The sequence below is a fragment of the Peromyscus californicus genome, unplaced genomic scaffold (assembly GCF_007827085.1).
Source record: "Peromyscus californicus insignis strain IS unplaced genomic scaffold, ASM782708v3 Scaffold_6__1_contigs__length_162567912, whole genome shotgun sequence".
Classification (NCBI taxonomy): domain Eukaryota; kingdom Metazoa; phylum Chordata; class Mammalia; order Rodentia; family Cricetidae; genus Peromyscus; species Peromyscus californicus.
Window position 1 is genome coordinate 158,968,902 of NW_026294584.1, and position 17,010 is coordinate 158,985,911.

At 47.9% G+C, this 17,010-nt stretch overlaps 1 protein-coding gene across 3 annotated transcripts in view; it reads right to left on the bottom strand.

Annotated features, from left to right (window-relative positions):
• Positions 1 to 2,154: 2,154 nt before the first annotated feature.
• The window catches only part of Tm7sf3 (transmembrane 7 superfamily member 3), a 33,039-nt gene continuing 18,183 nt past the window's right edge, over positions 2,155 to 17,010 (bottom strand). For 2 of the 3 annotated variants that reach the window (XM_052720704.1, XM_052720707.1), the window contains 7 exons: positions 16,465 to 16,642; positions 10,646 to 10,732; positions 10,189 to 10,269; positions 8,997 to 9,149; positions 6,986 to 7,083; positions 5,284 to 5,446; positions 2,552 to 3,105 (listed from right to left, as the gene is read on the bottom strand). In XM_052720704.1, the coding sequence (XP_052576664.1) occupies positions 2,843 to 3,105; positions 5,284 to 5,446; positions 6,986 to 7,083; positions 8,997 to 9,149; positions 10,189 to 10,269; positions 10,646 to 10,732; positions 16,465 to 16,642 (1,023 nt within the window). In that variant the 3' untranslated portion in view covers positions 2,552 to 2,842. Of the gene's footprint in view, positions 2,530 to 2,551; positions 3,106 to 5,283; positions 5,447 to 6,985; positions 7,084 to 8,996; positions 9,150 to 10,188; positions 10,270 to 10,645; positions 10,733 to 16,464; positions 16,643 to 17,010 lie in introns of those variants that run through there. The other variant, XM_052720706.1, reaches the window with a different exon arrangement.

Genomic DNA, 17,010 nt, shown 5'->3' on the forward strand with positions numbered 1-17,010 from the left:
TCCGTGCTAGCCCTAGTGCAAACCACGGTATAGTGGATAATAACATGCAACCTCATCCCTGACATTCTCCATTTCAGCAAAATAAATCAACTAGCCCACTTTTTCAAACAACCAAAACCTTCCTCAAGTACCAGCAGTTAACCCTGTATTCAGGATAGAATTGCTAACTGCTGAAACACAGGCCATTCTTCTCAAGGAGCTGGGGCCGGAAGACTGCATGGGGACTTTCAGTACAACTACAGGAAATCGAGCTGCTTGGTTGGGATCCAGGCTACCTACAGAGATTATGACCACAGACTTAGCACTTTCTGTTTGTGATGCCTTTAAAATACAAGAGCCCTGTCAGTTCCCACTCTCAGATTTCAGCAGGAATCTGTGGCCAAAAGCTCAGTCTTATTCCAACAGTTTCTCAAATACCAGCCTGCTCTGAAAGGGGTTTATGTTAATTCCTACTGTCAAGACAAAGGGAGTAAGTGCATAAATGCAAATCCTCACACCGTAATTAGGCTGTGAGCATCTAGAACTATGCTGCCTTAGGCCATGCTTGTCTCAGACAACTTGGTTATCCTCAGCTACATAGCAGGCTCAAGGCCAGCATAGGCCACATGAGATCCTGTCTCAAGAATTAAATTTAGGGGCTGGAGAAATGACTCAGTGGTTAAGAGCACTGGCTACTCTTCCAGAGGACCCAGGTTCAATTCCTAGCACCCACATAACAGCTCACAACTCTCTGCAGCTCTAGTTCCAGGGTCCAACACCCTCACACAGATATACATGCAAGCAAAACACTAATGTATATAAAATAAATCATTAAAAATTTTTAAAAAATTGCCCGGCGGTGGTGGCACACACCTTTAATCCCAGCACTCAGGAGGCAGTGGCAGGCAGATCTCTGTGAGTTCGAGGCCAGCCTGGTCTACAAAGTGAGTTCCAGGAAAGGCACAAAGCTACACAGAGAAACCCTGTCTCGGAAAAAAAAAATTAGCCGGGTGATGGTGGCTCACGCCTTTAGTCCCAGCACTAGGGAGGCAGAGCCAGGCGATCTCTGTGAGTTTGAGAGATCTACAGCCTGGTCTACACAGTGAGATCCAAGACAGGCACCAAAACTACACAAACCCTGTCTCGGAAAAAAAAATTTTTTAAAATAAATTTAGATATACATATACTATATATGTAAACTGTAATATATCACCCTGTGTATCGTTTACTTCCTATTAGCCTTAAGCCGAGTTTTTTAAAACAACTATTTTCCAGATTAAATCATTTTGTTTGTAAAAGTACAGACATGACCAGTATAAACTTGTAGAGACATCACAATAAGGCCTTAAGCATTTTTTCAGAATAGGTATTTATTACAAAAATTATACAAGTTGAAATTAATAAAAGTTATGAAAATTTAAAAATAATTTGTATTCTCCCTCCAAGAAAGCATATTCTGCCTTTTACAGCTCTGACTGGCAGTGTGTTCTGACAGTACAGAGAACTGCTCTCCAACATTCCACGCAACTAAAATATAGGCATGTGATAGAAGCCAGAGTCACTATAGTAAAGTTTTTTTCATAAAACAAGTTCATTGTGAAGCTAGACACTAATAACAGAATAAGAATTTTTTGAAACAAAAGTGGTTCATTTTGTAATTTTTTCATTATGTTTTATCTTCAAAACATTTCAAAACCCAAACAGAAGACTCCTCCCACTACCAGTGAAGAGACTAAAAAGCATCATGGAGTGGTCGCCTCACTAACCACAGCCACCACCAGCTGAGCTGTCGCACACGTCAGGAAGCCAGCTCAGCCCACAACCCGGAGAGGCAGGTGTGCGGCCCCGGGCATCTGGGCGCTCCTTACAGAACCCAGGGTGCCCTAAGGAGCAGCTCCCCAGTGTCTCCATCCTAGCTGGCTCCCTCAGCTTCGGAGCACAGGCCTGGATAACACAGTAGCAGTCATTAGCAGTGACTTCACAGGTCCTGATACAGCTGCTTCCCACAGCACCAGGAGGTAAAAAGGTTTCCTGTTAGTGACACTCAGGAAGGCAGCAACCACTCGTCCTGATAAAATACAGTCCACTCTTCATCGAATGCAATCGTCGACACTGCCTTAAATGCCCCAAATAAGAGCAGGCCACCGTCTGGGCTGTAAATAACTTAGCCATACAAAAGTTCTATTATCTTTAATAAACAGCTATTTTCAATTACAGAAATAATTTAGTTATATAAATTATCACTTTAAGCCTCAGAGGCAAAACAACAGGGAATTTATGTTGATACATTTTAGGATAGTTTCCCACAGCCTTTTTAAAAAAATTGTTAAAACATTGAAAGAAATGAAGGGTTCCTGATTTAAAATATGAGATGCAGCCAAGTAATCAGACTGCTTTTAATGGAAAGGGGGGTTACTTTTCCTTTAATCTTACCATTCAGGGACCTAGGATCAAATTCCTAAACCTCTACACACAAAGCAAAAAAAAAAAAAAAAACCCAGTGCCAGCCTTTCCCTCCACAGGTTCAGATGAGTCAAACTGCTCGAGAAGCTGTAAGAGAAAACACCAGGGCTTGAAGGAGAACTGACACTTTTATTTTTTGGTATATTTTATAAAACACATCAATCGTATTTATAAACCAAGGGTAACTTCTCAGGATTGTGGAAAATGAGGCAAAGCATTCTACAAACAGCTGTTTGGTGATTTTTTTCTCACCACCACCTAGAATGTTCTAACTCCACTACTGTCAACAGGGGCACCCACCCTATCACTGACTGCAGCTGATCCCGCACTGGACCTGGGACAGCTGGGCAGTCTAGATGAGAACTCCAGGGTGAGGCACACTGACCAAGCCCTCAGCCTTCTACAGAAGCAGGGGTGTCCGCTCTCCGGCAGGCTGTTCCTTCTGAAAGAGCTCTTTGATCTGAGTGAGTCGGCCATACAGCCTCTCTCTCAGCGGAGGGACATGGTGGCTGGGGTCCAGAATGTTAGTCACTCTGCGTTCTCTCTCTTGCTTCCACAGCTTGTAGGGATGGGGTGGGAAAGGTGGCAGTCCCCTTTCTCTGCGAATCTGCAGTGTAATTCCACTGACAGCCAGCATCCCCCACACGGCCAGGACGAGGAAGTCTAAAGGAAAGAAGCACCTTTGTATTCATGGAGACAGTGTCTCAGTCTACAGCTCAGACTATACTTAAACTTTGGTAACCCTCCTGCCTTGCCCTCTTGAATACCAAGATTATAGATATGAGCCACCAAGTCCAGATATTTTTATTTAAAAAAAAAAAAACAACTGTAGTCAGGTGGTAGCACACACCTTTAATCCCAGCACTCAGAAGGCAGAGGAAGGGGAATCTCTGTGAGTTTGAGGCCAGCCTGGTCTATAAAGTGAGTTCCAGGACAGCCAGGGCTAGACAAAGAAACCCTTTCTCAACCCCTCCCCCAAAATTGTATATTTGCAGTGAACGCAGATTCATGTGTGTGAAAGCCGGAGTAGGCAGCAGGTGTCTGTCTATTGCTTGGCACCGTATTGTCTGGACAGCTCTCCCATAGACCTGATCCAACAGAGCAAGCCCCACCCACTGGAGTTACACATGCACACTTATGCTTGGCTTCTACCTGGGTTCCAGGGACGTGAACTCAGGTCCTCATGGTATGGAGCAAGCACGTCACCCACTGAGCCATCTCCCTGGTCCCGAGTCCTCCTTTTTTTCTTCCCTCACCCCTTTTATTCCTTTTTCTTTCTTTTTGTTTTGTTTTTCAAGACAGGGTCTCTCTGTGTAGCTTTGTGCCTTTCCTGGAACTCACTTGATAGCCCAGGCTGGCCTCGAACTCACAGAGATCCGCCTGGCTCTGCCTCTGGAGTGCTGGGATTAAAGGCGAGCACCTCCACTGCCCGGCTTCCTTTTTCTTTTTCATTTTGTTTTTAAGATGGAATTCTGTAGCCTGACTTGGAACTCACTATGAGCCTGTGTTAGCCTCAAATTCATGGCAATCCTGCTTCCGTTGCTGAATGCTGGGAGTGCAGCTGTGCACCAAGACACCTGCCTCTGATTGTTTAACTTCTAATGTGCAACAGGCTAAATCCATGTCTTCCTTTCCAGTGTTGGACTTGTGTCCAAACATGTATTTCTGCACTTACAAGCAAGGTGTGAGGAGATACCACAGACTTCTACTACAGGCATCCAGAAAGTCAAAGCAAGTGGTGAAAAGTCGGCTGTCTTGCTCCCAGCCTTACATGTGTGTGCAGTGCCCACAAGCATGGCTGCCCCAGTCACTCTCCACATACACCAGTCCACTCCAGGGGGCAGGGTGGGGGCAGACTGCTCACACAGGGAACACAGGATGGCGTGAGATGATGCCCAGATTCCAATGAGCGTCCAGCAAAGACGTGGCTATGGGAACGCCATTGCCTGTGCTGGATGCAGACTTTCCAGAGTGGCTACCTTGGGGTCACCCAAGCTCTTGAAGACAATCTCTTGCCCAGGCTCTGTAATTAAGCCCAACTCACTGGGTCTCCACGGGGAACTCTGGTGGAACCAACCTTGTAGTGGAGAACTTAGGACAGGGGTAGATACCTCCACCCCCAGGGAGAAAATTCTCTGAACACAAGGTCTCCACTGCTGACCTCTCATCCAAAGGGAAGATCTGGATTGTTGCTAAGTAGAGGCAAAGATTTCCCCAAAAACTCCTAACAGTCCCAGCTGTGCCATTCCTAAGTCCCCAGTTCTAAGACACGCTTTTCCTGAAATCAACAAAGTTTGAAAACTCTGTAAACGTGTAGTGCACCATTTGTTTCCTTTAAAAGGTAACAAAGGCCACCGTGTGTTGGGGTTCATACCTGTCATCATCTCTGGAAGGCTTGAGACAGGGTGATCACTGGGAGTTTGAGAGGCTAGCCTCGGCTACAGAGTAAGACCCTGTCTCAAAGACAACTTAAGATAGAAAGTCAGTAATGGACAAAATCGTCTAATTAAGGCAACTACATGATCACTAATTGAAAATAAATGGAATCTTCATTAAGGAAATGAAAGAATACATTTTAAATTAGGATTCCTCATCTGCCCCCACCCATGGCTGTCAAAGCTTCCCTATCTGAGAATGGGCAGGTGTGCCCAGCTAACAAAGTCTGCTTAGATGTTTACAAAGAGACATCTGAATCCTCTGCCTATTGGCAGAGCACTCTCATGGCATCTGTACTGTGTTTCATCTTTCAGCCCCAGGTGATGCGTACATGCTCCTGGTAGGGTGGGTTAGGCGGCACGCCTATTCGAACATCACTCTGATTTCTGGATTCAAGAATCTTACCGTTAGTCTGGAAGGGCACTCTGATGAAAGCTCCTCGGAAACCCGTGTTGAGAGCTCTCCTGAGGACGTTCAGCGTGATGTAGGAGAGGCTTGTGGACACATAACTGTCAATGGCCAACACCACGGAGTAGGAGCCCACAACTCCACAAGCCAGGATGTTCAGCTGTGGAAGAGCAGAGGGGACAGGTGTCACCCACACGGCAAGACCAGCCTCAGTTCTCACCACCACCTGGTGTCATGGAAAGGACCCAAGTCCTAGCAATGACAAGGGCTAGTGAAAAACAAGGTAATAACCACATTTAATGTCCAGAATGGGTTTTATTCTTTGAGAATTTCAGACAGTGTTATTTTTATCAAATTCGTTCCTGTCCCCTAATTCCTCCTGGCTCCTCCCATCCCACACAGTAGGTTCTTACCACACTGCTGGGCTATCAAAATAGGGCTGGCGCAGTGGCTCAGAGCACTTGCTGCTCTTGCAGGGGACCTGGCGCCCAAGTGGATGTTCAGATCTGACAGCTCTTCTAGTGTCTGTGGGCACCAGACATGACTAGGTAAAAAGCTAAACACTGTACACTGATACAGCCAATGACCCCATTCCGTAGACTCTGCTACGTGGTGACTGGCCCTCCAGGTCTGTGCAGTACACTTTGATGTCTGAACCGTCTAACAGTGTCCTTAGAATGTAGCTCTGCCACCAAGCAATGCACAGCTAGACTGTAGAAAACAATCTTCCCCAAAGAACTTCCACACTAAAATCTAATCAAGGGACCCACTCTGCAGAGGCAGCGAAAGCTAAAGCCTCTTTGGGCTGCTGCAGTGGAGGAAGGTGGTTGGCTCTGCTCCAGGTGCTGGGAGGTACGGATACTCTGAGGGACAAGGGGCTGCACAGATCCCAGACAGACAGACAGATGATGAAGATGGCATACTTCCTGATTCTTTATCCTCTTACAGGAAACAGGCCAGTAGGCCTCTTTTACCTGACAGCCCCTCTGGCTGACCAGTCCAGGCTGGTCAGGTCCATTAAAGCTGGTCCAGAACACACTTACTTAGCGTCAGGCCTATCAGCTCCCTTTCTTTGTTTAAGTGGACCAGTCCAGAGTCAGAGGAGGGAGCCCACCCCAGGCCACCAGAAACAGTTCGCAGTCCCAGCCCTTGGGGGTTGAGATGGATTCAGTTTCCCTTCCACATTGGTGTGATGTCTGTGTGTGTGTGGGGTGTGTGTTCCCTCCACATTGGTGTGATATCTGTGTATGGGGAGGGGTCCCCTCCATACTGGTTTGGTATGTGTGTGTTTGAGATGTGTGTCCTCTCTGTACTAGTATGGTGTCTGTATGTGGGGGCAGGGGGGTTGTCCCCTCCACATTGGTGTGGTGTCTCTGTGTGTAAGGTGTGTGTATGGGCTGTGTATGGGTTTGTATGCTAGCACTTTCACTTTTAATAAAACTTGCTAAAAGTGTGACTTCTTTCCTGCCTTTTAATTCTTTAATCGGTGGAGAAAGCAAACCTGACTTGAGACCCCTACATAATCACTCTGTTTGAAGAAAAACAAGGACAAACACACATGATAATCACAGAACTTCCTCAGCCCAGATAACAACAAACCCCTCCCTAGCAAAGACAACACAAAAAGGATTCCATGAGTGATTCCCTGCAGGCTGGAAGGGTGTGCTAATGAGTGAAGCCAACTGTACTGAACACTTACTATTCTTAGGCAGCCCATGAAGATGACGGGAATGAGCAGAGCTATGCAAGAGAACGACACCCAAAACACTCCATCGTCACGAAAAACTTTTAGATTTCCTGGAAAAGCAGAGCAATCAAGAATAAACAAGATGTTCACAATTTAAATTTCACTGTCTCAGTGTCTGTCCACAAACACAAGGCTTAAAGTGCCAGCCAGGGAAGGTGCTGGCAGCTGGCACACTGGTTTTCTTTAACGGTCAGTGTAATCGACACACACCCTGTGTCTGTTGGTTGGTTTGTGGACAGGGTTTCTCTGTGTAACAGCTCTGGCTGTCCTGGAACTCTCTCTGTAGACCAGGCTGGCCTTGAACTTAGAGATCCGCCACCTGCCTCTGCCTCCCCGGTGCTGCGATTAAAGGTGTGTGCAGCCTCACCCAGCTAACTTAATCCCTTTTTAAGGGCGTGCTCTAGAAAGTGGAGGGGACCTAGAGGATGATGTGAAGAGGCTGCCATACACAGCCCCTGCCCTCTTCCTCAGCCCTGTGGCTTGGGTCTGATTCCTACCCCCAAAGTGGGAAGACTGGATTATACTGTGTGAAGGCTCCTTGTCTCTCCTCCAGCTCCAAGCTTTCATGATCCTCTGTAATGGGGGGATCCCCACAGACAACATTCAAAGTCAAGATTTGAACCACTAAGCCAATTCCTGCTCATGAAGAGCTCCAGGACAGGCTGGCATGGGCCACCAGGGTGCCCCATGCACTTTGGCTTCTACAATCCAGTGGACGACACACCTTGGGTGACCTAGAGCTACATGGGGTCCTCTTCTACAGACTAGGTTAAAAATCAGCATGTGGTGACAGACACCTGCACTCCCACACACTTGGGAGGCCGAGGCAGGTGTGGTGGTGCACTCAGGAGGCAGAGGCAGGAGAATCTCTGTGAATTCAAGGCCAGTGTGGTCTACACAATGAGTTCCAAGCTAGTCAGAACTACACAGTGAGATCCTGTCCCCAAAGGGAAAAAAAAGTAAATAATTTTTAAAAATTGGGTCCTCTGCAAGAGCAGCCAGTGCTACAAACTGCTGAGCTCTCTCTCCAGCCCCCATCAGATTTTTTTTTTTTATTTTTTTTATTTTTTTTTTGGTTTTTTCGAGACAGGGTTTCTCTGTGTAGCTTTGCGCCTTTTCCTGGAACTCACTTGGTAGCCCAGGCTGGCCTCGAACTCACAGAGATCCGCCTGGCTCTGCCTCCCGAGTGCTGGGATTAAAGGCGTGCGCCACCACCGCCCGGCCCCATCAGATTTTTATAACTGATGGAAATAAATAACTCAGAACAAGAACTTCAAATAGAAGGAACACTGCAGAACCAGCCTAGAGCTGCCTGAGGAGCACTTGGAGGTGGAAACGGCAAAGGGCAGGAGTAGAGACGGGTCAAGTGAACACTGGTCACAGCACCGGATTTCAAGCTCAGTGCCCATCAGAGCAGCACCTGGGTCATCTGTGAGACATACTGGCATCGCCTTAGGACTCAAGTTAGACCCTGAGGATTTAAAATGTTCAAAAGGTTACTGGCTCACACCTGTAATCTCAGGTCAGGTCAGGAAACAGAAACAAAAGGATTGGCATGAGTTGAAGCCAGCCTGGACTGCAAAGGAAGACCTTGTATCAAAATAAATGAAATTGAAAGAAAATTTAAAAATAAAATAAAAATAAAACTTCTGTTCTGCCCTACGAGCCCCGTTACCTACCTTACCTGTAACAGAAGTCCACAGAAAGCCATCCCTGAGGACGTTCTAAGATCCCCTAGGAAGGTCCTCCGAGAAAAGGACTCTTTAATCTGAGCTGACCCTCTCTTAAAGTGCCAGGCCATCAGTGCAAGTATCATGGCTCTTCAGAAGGCAGAGATAAGCAACACACTCCAGGATCCTGATTCCTGACCAGCTTCAGTGCGTGCATGTGCACACACACACACACACACACACACACACACACACACACACACACCGCCAGCATGAGAGTCATTGTCTCCTACCCAGAGGAGTGAAGAAAGTCCCAGAAGAGACGAGGAAGCCCAGCACGAGTCCAACGCACAGCATGCAGAGCATGAGGGTCCCAAATCGCCACCATGAGGCCACCAGGAAGATCCCACCGAGGCTGCCGACTACAGCCGTGAGGACCAGACGAACTGCACACGGGAGAAGGCGCAGGAAGATGGATCAGTGAGCTTCAACCTCAACTTCAGCCTACATGTCCTTAAAGACACTGTCACCCCAGGGGTGGGGACAGACCAGCTTGGTCAGGAAGAATCTTAAATGTGGGGGGCGGGGCGTGACTGGGGAGGCTGAGGATGCGGCTCGGTGGGTAGAGTGTTTGCTGGCATGAAGCTCTGGGTTCCATCCCCAGCACTAATCTGAAGGATCAGAACTTCATGGTCTCCTCTGCTACGCAGTGAGTTCTGGGCCAGCTTGAGTTACATCAGACACAGTCTCAAGAAATAATGAAGCTGAGAAGAGGAGAGTGTTTGAGGTATTTTCCCCCCAGTGGGGAATGTGTGCTATTTTGGGCCTTACTGTGTAGCCCAGGCTGGCCTTAAACTCATGCTGACCCTTCTGCCTCTGCCCCACACCTATTGGAGTAACAGGTACATGCCACCCACCCAGGTTTTCTGTTTCTGTGGCCCTGGGATCTTAACTGGCCAGGCAAAAGCTTTATTGGTGAACCACTCCTGGATTGTACCTCTTGTTTGTTTTTGTTTTTTTTTATTTTTGTTGGTTTGTTTTTTCTGAGACAAAGTTTTTCTGTATAGGCCTGGCTGTCCTGGAACTCACTCTGTAGACCAGGCTGGACTGGAGCTCAGACATCCCATTGCCTCTGCCTCCCGAATGCTGGAATTAAAGCTGTGCACCACCACCGCCCTGGCTTGTTTTTGTTTTTTGAGACATGGTTTCACTATGTAGCACAGGCTACTCTCAGATATTTAATCCTCCTTCCTCAGCTTCCTGAGTGCTGGGATTACAGGCGTGTGCCCTGGCGCTACCTCTTTGTTGTACCCAGGAGAGCAAGCCGGGATGTGGAGGTGGAGTGCTGTTCCAGGCACAGGTTGCCCCTCATCTCACACTTGATGCATATGACACACAGCCCCGGTTAAAGAGGGGGAGGCACAGTGGGTGCAAACCCAGCAGCTTCCTGTCCGCACATCCAGCTAAACCGTCACCTGGACTCACCGTCATACTCCAGGGGCGTCAGTCTGGTGATGAGGATGTGAAAGAAGAACCCCAGGAAGATGAAGCCAATGAAGAATAGTTCTAGGAGGAAAAGGGGACAAGTGGAAACGTACGTCAGGCATCTGCACAGCACAATGGCGGCATCTAATCTACAAGTCTGTGCGCAAGCATCTAGAACTCATACACCAGGGCCGTTCCCAGAGTTATCGGGAAGGCAGGGGAACGTTAAAAGTCAGTAGTAACAGTTTTATCATTAAATGGGTAATCAATGTTCTAGGCTGCAACATCAGACACTAGCTGCACTGGCCTGTGTTGTGCCTCTTACATAATTTAATGGTTATTTGCTAATTTCATGGTTCATTGGCCATGTTTCTCTCTTCTTTGAGAAAGAGTCTCCTTTATGTAACCCAAGCTAGCCTCGGAGTAGCAGAATGAGGGTCTATGTGGGAAATGATACCTGTTTTCCAGAATCTGTGTCCAAAGAAACAAACGAAGAGCCCAAGCAGGGCAAGCAGAGTGAAGAACACTTTGGTGGGTACTCTTCCTTAAAAATATGTAAATAGATAAATAAAAATTAGTGAGTCAATACATCTTCATTAATCAATAAGCAAAGCAGGATAGAAAGGAAGATGAACTGGTTTGAGAATTGTTAACTCCACACAAGATCATTGCTCTTAAAAATATCCTTGTTCCCCTAATGAGTTAATCTGTGCAGGTGATTACGACCAACCCCTGCTTTTTATAACAAGGAGAACCAGACAGCGCATGCTCCTGGCGCCCACGGTGTTTCTTTAGGAAGGGTATGACAGAACATGTGCCTATGACAAGTCTGTGTGGTCAACAAATAAACTGCAGGGAGAAAAGTGGGGCGACTCAGTCAAAGAAAATTCCTCAGCTACAACCTGACTCAGCCACTGTGGTGATGCATGCCTGTCACCCCAGCCCCAGAGGCTGAGACAGAAGGATCACTGCATATTCAAGGCCAACTGTGCTACAGTCAGAGAGAGGCCTGTCTCAGAAACACTGAGCAATGGGGGCGGGAGAGACAGCTCACTGGGTAAGAGCATTTGTTGCTTTTACAGAGGATGCAGATCCATTCCCAGCACCCACATGGTGGCTCACCACCGGCTGTAGCCCCAGCTCCATAGGATCCAATGCCCTCTCCTGGCCTCTGCTGGCACTGCACTCACAGAGTGCAAAGACCACGTGCAAGCAAAACATCCACATACATAAAAGTAAATAAATTGCTCTGATGTTTTAAAAAAGATAGCCCTTATCAAGAGAAAACACTGCTCACCAAATTCACCTTCCTTGGAAACCCTTCAAAAAGAGCATGAGGAAATGATCCTTGTATAAGAACAGATGCCAAACACCTATACAATCTGAAAAACTTACAAATTGGCCACAAATTGAAATACATCAGTTGCTCCAGAGTGTCCAATGTAGAGAGCGTGAGGACATGTGTTTAAGCTACAGATGAAAGGTATAAGGCCAGTCTGTGAATCACGGCAGATCCACAGGACAATTGCATGAAAGATAAAAATGCACATTCTGCTTCAGAACGTGCGTGGGTGACTGTCACCAAAACCATGGAGCTGGGTGGAGAGTTCTGCCTGGTTTTTCTTTGCATTAAAAACCTGGGGGTGAAGAAGACAGCTTAGCTGGTGAACTGCCTTCCAAGCCCGAGGATGTGAGTTCAGGTCCACACCCACATAACAAGTGGATGTGGCAGTGAATGCCTCCCTGTTGTGGGGGAGGTGGAGAAGAGGATCCCTGGGGCTTGCTGGCCACACTAGAGAGCTCCAGGTCTGTGAAAGACTCTGTCTCAAAAGATGACATTGAGAGTGACACAGGAAGACATCCAACACCAACCTCTGGCCTCCACACGCACACACATGTACACACACGAATGCACACACACATGAACACTGTCTTAGTTACTGTTCTATTGCTGTGAAGAGATATCATGACCACAGCAACTTTTAAAATAAAGCACTTAATCGGGGGCTTCCTTACAGTTTCAGAGGGTGAGTCCAGGAGCATCATATCATGGTGGAAGCATGGAAGCAGGCAGGCCTGACTGGAGCAGGAGCTGACAGCTTACATCTCACCGATAAGCTGGAAGCAGAGAGAGTGGGACTGGGCCCGGAATGGGCTTTTGAAACCTCAGTGCCCAGTAACACACCTCCTCCAACAAGGCCACACCTCCTAATCCTTCCCAAAACAGTTCCACCAACTGGGGACCAAACACTCAAATATATGAGCCTATGGTGGCCGTTCTCATTCAAACCACCATCACACACACACACACACACACACACACACACACACACACACACACACACACACACACACACATGGAGTAGTTTCTAGTAAGTAGCAAGTAAGATCACCAAGATAATGGGGTTGCCCAAGACTATACAGAGAGTTACCCATTGTTCCTGACATGGGAGAGAAGCTCTCCTCTATCACAGACCCAGGTATAAGGGTAAGGGAAGAATTACTCACATTAACCTGGGGGTGGGGAAACCATCTTAAGAATCTAAGCCAGGTATGGTGACAGACCCTGTAATCCAAGCACTGGGGAGGTGGCCGAAGGGAGCCAGGTGGTGAAAGGTCATCCTCAGTACAGAGCAAGTCTGAGTGACCTCAGAACACACAAAACACCCACTAGAAACATTGTATTTAATTTCCCATGGACAGTATAAATATTTGCTCTCCTAGATAAGATTTTTTTTTCTTTGATCCGAAACTTTTTTTTATAGTAAAGTGTCCTCAAACTCAGAGCTCTGTCTGCCTCTGCCTCCTAAGTGCTGGATTAAAGGTGTGTGCCACCGCTACCTGGCATGTAAAACTTTTTTTAAAGTTAAAAAAAAAAAACTACCAATTTACTTAACTGAAAATTTAAAAACTAGAATCTAGATATAACAGTGGCAGTGTGGACAAAGAGTGACTAGAACAAGTCAGAAAGACCAAAGCTTGCCTTCAGCCATCAGTGACCAGAGGCTCTGACCCACAGGCCAAGGTCTGTAGGAACAAGCAAGGTGGACACACCCTCCCTGCTGTGTGCCCTGGAAGGACCTGTTCCGTGTTAAACTTGAACTAATATCCCCAAGAGTCTCCACTTGGGCTTGAAGGACAACTGGGCATGGAGAGGACGGGTCTGGGGACCTACCAGCAGGGGCTCAAGGGAGAAGGCTGGAGGAACCCTAATGGGCAAGCTCACACTTTCTCTCAAGGATCTTGAGCAGGGGTGGCTGTGTTTGAGTCAGGTGACTGTCAGGTTCTGGAACCCTCTCCTGGGCCCTCCGTGCACATCCTTGCAAAGTTTAGTCTCAACAAGGTCTCTAAAAACTCTGATGAGCAAGAACTAGCCTCCCTGTTACCTGACTGCATTAAATGTCTAACAGGATCCCCATCCTCCACCCACCCTCAAAGTGACATCGATCACCTTGGCGCTCTTCAGCAAGAATCCTGACACTGCACTTCATACCGAACCCCACCCCGACATCACCCCTCGGTGACCCTCCTTCCACCAAATCCCCTGCTACCTGATTATCAATCCCACCCACTGGCGCTGTCTTTAGAGCTAAGCCCTCCACCTCACTGCAGTGACATCATCCTATTGTAAGAAGGCCCCTTCCTTTGAATAGTCTTCCTCACAACTTTACCACTGGGGGCAGGATGTTAGCTCAGTGGCAGAGCAGCCAAGCATGGCCGGCATGCACAAGGCCCTACGTTTAACCCTCGGCATTACAGAATAAATTGCCGAGGAGGGAAATGGTTGAGCCAAGGGTCTCGTGAAGCCCAGGCTGAGAAGGACCTCAAACAACTGATCTTCTAGCCGCTACCTCCCACGTGCTGGGAACACGTGCTTTTAACAGTGGATACAACTCTAGCAGAGGGAAGGAGCCTTACCGCTGGCTCTACCACCACCAACGACTCTTTAGAGGGAAGCCCTGTAAGAGCTACTGGACTTTCTCCCGCCCTGTCCTGTTTGCCCTCACTGGCATCAACGACCCCCATGCTTCGAAGCCAGTGGTCACTTTTCAACAGGGCTTCTCCTCAGCTCTAACGCAGTTGGCCACATTTGCTCTTGACGTGCTTTCTCACACTGCCCTCGGGAAACACCGCTTTCTGCCCCACCACCACCCAGCTCGTTCTCAGCCACCTCAGCGGGACCTTTCCACGTTCCCACTCCCAGCAGGAAGCCAACGGGCCGTGGCCGCACATCTTGGGTCAGATATTCTCCAGTCCTAGCCTCCCCTCCAACCAACCGTGGACTGAACACCTCCATGGCAACATCTCATGGGGCTCTCAAACAAGCAGGTCCCAAAGTGACTTTCAAAGCGTGCCCCAAACCCACTGCCAAGGCCCTCCTATGTTAGTGCGTCAGCTCTCCCTCTAGTGGCTCAAGACAAATCTAAGGCGCAGTTTCTTTTCCTATTGCTGGCATAGAAGCGATTGAAGAGAGAAAGTGTTGCCGCACCACGGTGGCGCACGCCTTTAGTCTTAGCACTCTGGAGGCAGAGGCAGACAGATCTCTGAGTTTGAGGCCAGCCTGGTCTACAGAGTGAGTTCCAGGGCAGCAGGGCTACACAGAACACAGACAGTCTGTCTCGAAAAACCAAACGGAACAAACAAACAAAAAAGACAGACAGAAAGAGGCCGGGGGCAGGGTGGGGGGGGAGCAATTCTTCAGGGTCACATTTCAGGGTGCAGCCCTTCACGGTGGGGAAATCGCAGCAGCGGGAACTTGGAGAGCTGGTCACACTGCACCCGCAGTGAGAAAGCAGAGTGACGAACACCTGGCTAGTGCTCAGCTCACGTTCCCACCTTACACAGTACAGGTTCCTCGTCCGGGGAACGGCCCCGCCCATGTATGTGTGCATGCAACTTACTCTCAAGTGACTGGGAAAGACAGGCATGTGTGCACTGTGCACACACAGTAAAAGGAAGGGAAGTGAACAGCACTGTACAGTAACTGACACCGAGAACAGGGTGGGGGCACGCACACTTCTTTATATTACCTTCCATCGTTCCTGTGAAATTACCTCAAAATAAAGTGTAAGCAGGTGCACCACATGTAAGCACGTGCACACACACACCTCATAACCTCTCTACTGACATCATTCTCCTTAAACCACAACATCCCTCGTCTGCATCACTTCAGGAGCCTCCTGACGCATTTGGCTGTTTCTGCTCTCGGCTGTCTTTTCTCCTCAGGCACCGGGTGACCCCAACAGCGTCTGAGTCAGATCCGGATGCCTGCCCTTTGGTCAAAACCTTCCAGTGCTCTCTATCTCCTCTGGAAGGAAAACCAGAGTCCACTCTGCCCCTCAAGGCCAACCTGGAGCCACCACCCCGCACCCTTGGCCTCACAGCTCCTATCCTCCAGCCACTGCTGTTCTTACTGTCCCACTTTACACCTCCAGGCAGGTGTCTAGAAGCAGGCCTTGGCATGGCTGTCCCCTCTGCCTGGCATGTATGGTGCCCAGATGTGCTCCTGCCTGCAAGGCCTTCACCAGCCATGGCGGCTAAGACCTTTCTCTCATCTACATGCAACTGCTCCTCTTCCTGCTGTTTTTTCCTTTCTGGTACCCACTAGCTACTCATGTGTGTGTGTGTGTGTGTGTGTGTGTGTGTGTGTGTGTGTGTGTGTGTGTATGTGTGTGTGTGTGTATTATAAATATAGCATACCCATCTTATCTCCCTCACCACACACACACATACACATACACACACACACACACACACACACACACACACACACACACACACACACACTGTATATGGTGGGGAAACTGACCCCAGGTAAATGTTTGATGCTCTGGGTTTGCCTGTTGTTGTCTCGGTACTCTAGTTTTACGCTGATATATTCTGTTGCCTTGCACGGAGTATAGTAATATGGCACCTTTTTTTCAGATTGATTTACTTTATGTGTTGAGTGTTTTGCTTGCATGTGGGTCTGTGCACCACATGCATGCCTGGTACTCACAGAGGTCAGCAAAGGGAATCAGATACCTTGGAAATGGAGTTATGGATGGTTGTGAGCTGCCAACCTGGGTCCTTTGCAAGAACAAGTGCTCTTAACTAGTGAATTCAGCCCTGATGCGGGGATAGGGGGTGGGGAGTGGGGGTGTCTTACAAATGTAGCTGATGAATGAGTGAACGAAAGCTAGACAAAGCATTTTTGAGTAATCTTAAGCTTCACTAGTGGAAATTGATTTGCAAAGTCAAGGAAGAATTTGTCCAGGTTTAAGTCCAGATACTCACCAGGAGAAATACAGTTACCATCCACTGACTCAAAGCTGCAGGCATATGTGTGCACGGGAACATAAGCAGCAGATGTATTGAGGGACGGATCCCTAACGATGACATTATAAATGACTCCTTGTCCCAGGAGGGAAGAGAAAGACACAGTCGTTTTATCATCCGCTGTTAGGGTAACCACCTAAAGACAAACATAACAAGTGGTGTTTACATGGCTTTTTAAAAGCTGTGGTCACCTGCACAACACCAAGCCAGTCCACACTCCAGTATAGAGTCCCCAGGAGCTATTGACAGCTGATGGCTTCCGGGGGAGGGAAAGTCAGTTTCTTTTTTAAAAGATTTTCTTTTTTCTTTCTTTTTTTTTTTTTAAATTTATTTATTTATTATATATACAGTGTTCTGCCTGCATGTATGCCTGCAGGCCAGAAGAGGGCATCAGATCTCATTATGGATGGTTGTGAGCCACCATGTGGTTTCTGGGAATTAAACTCAAGACCTCTGGAAGAGCAGCCAGTGCTCTTAACCTCTGAGTCATCTCTCCAGCCCAGA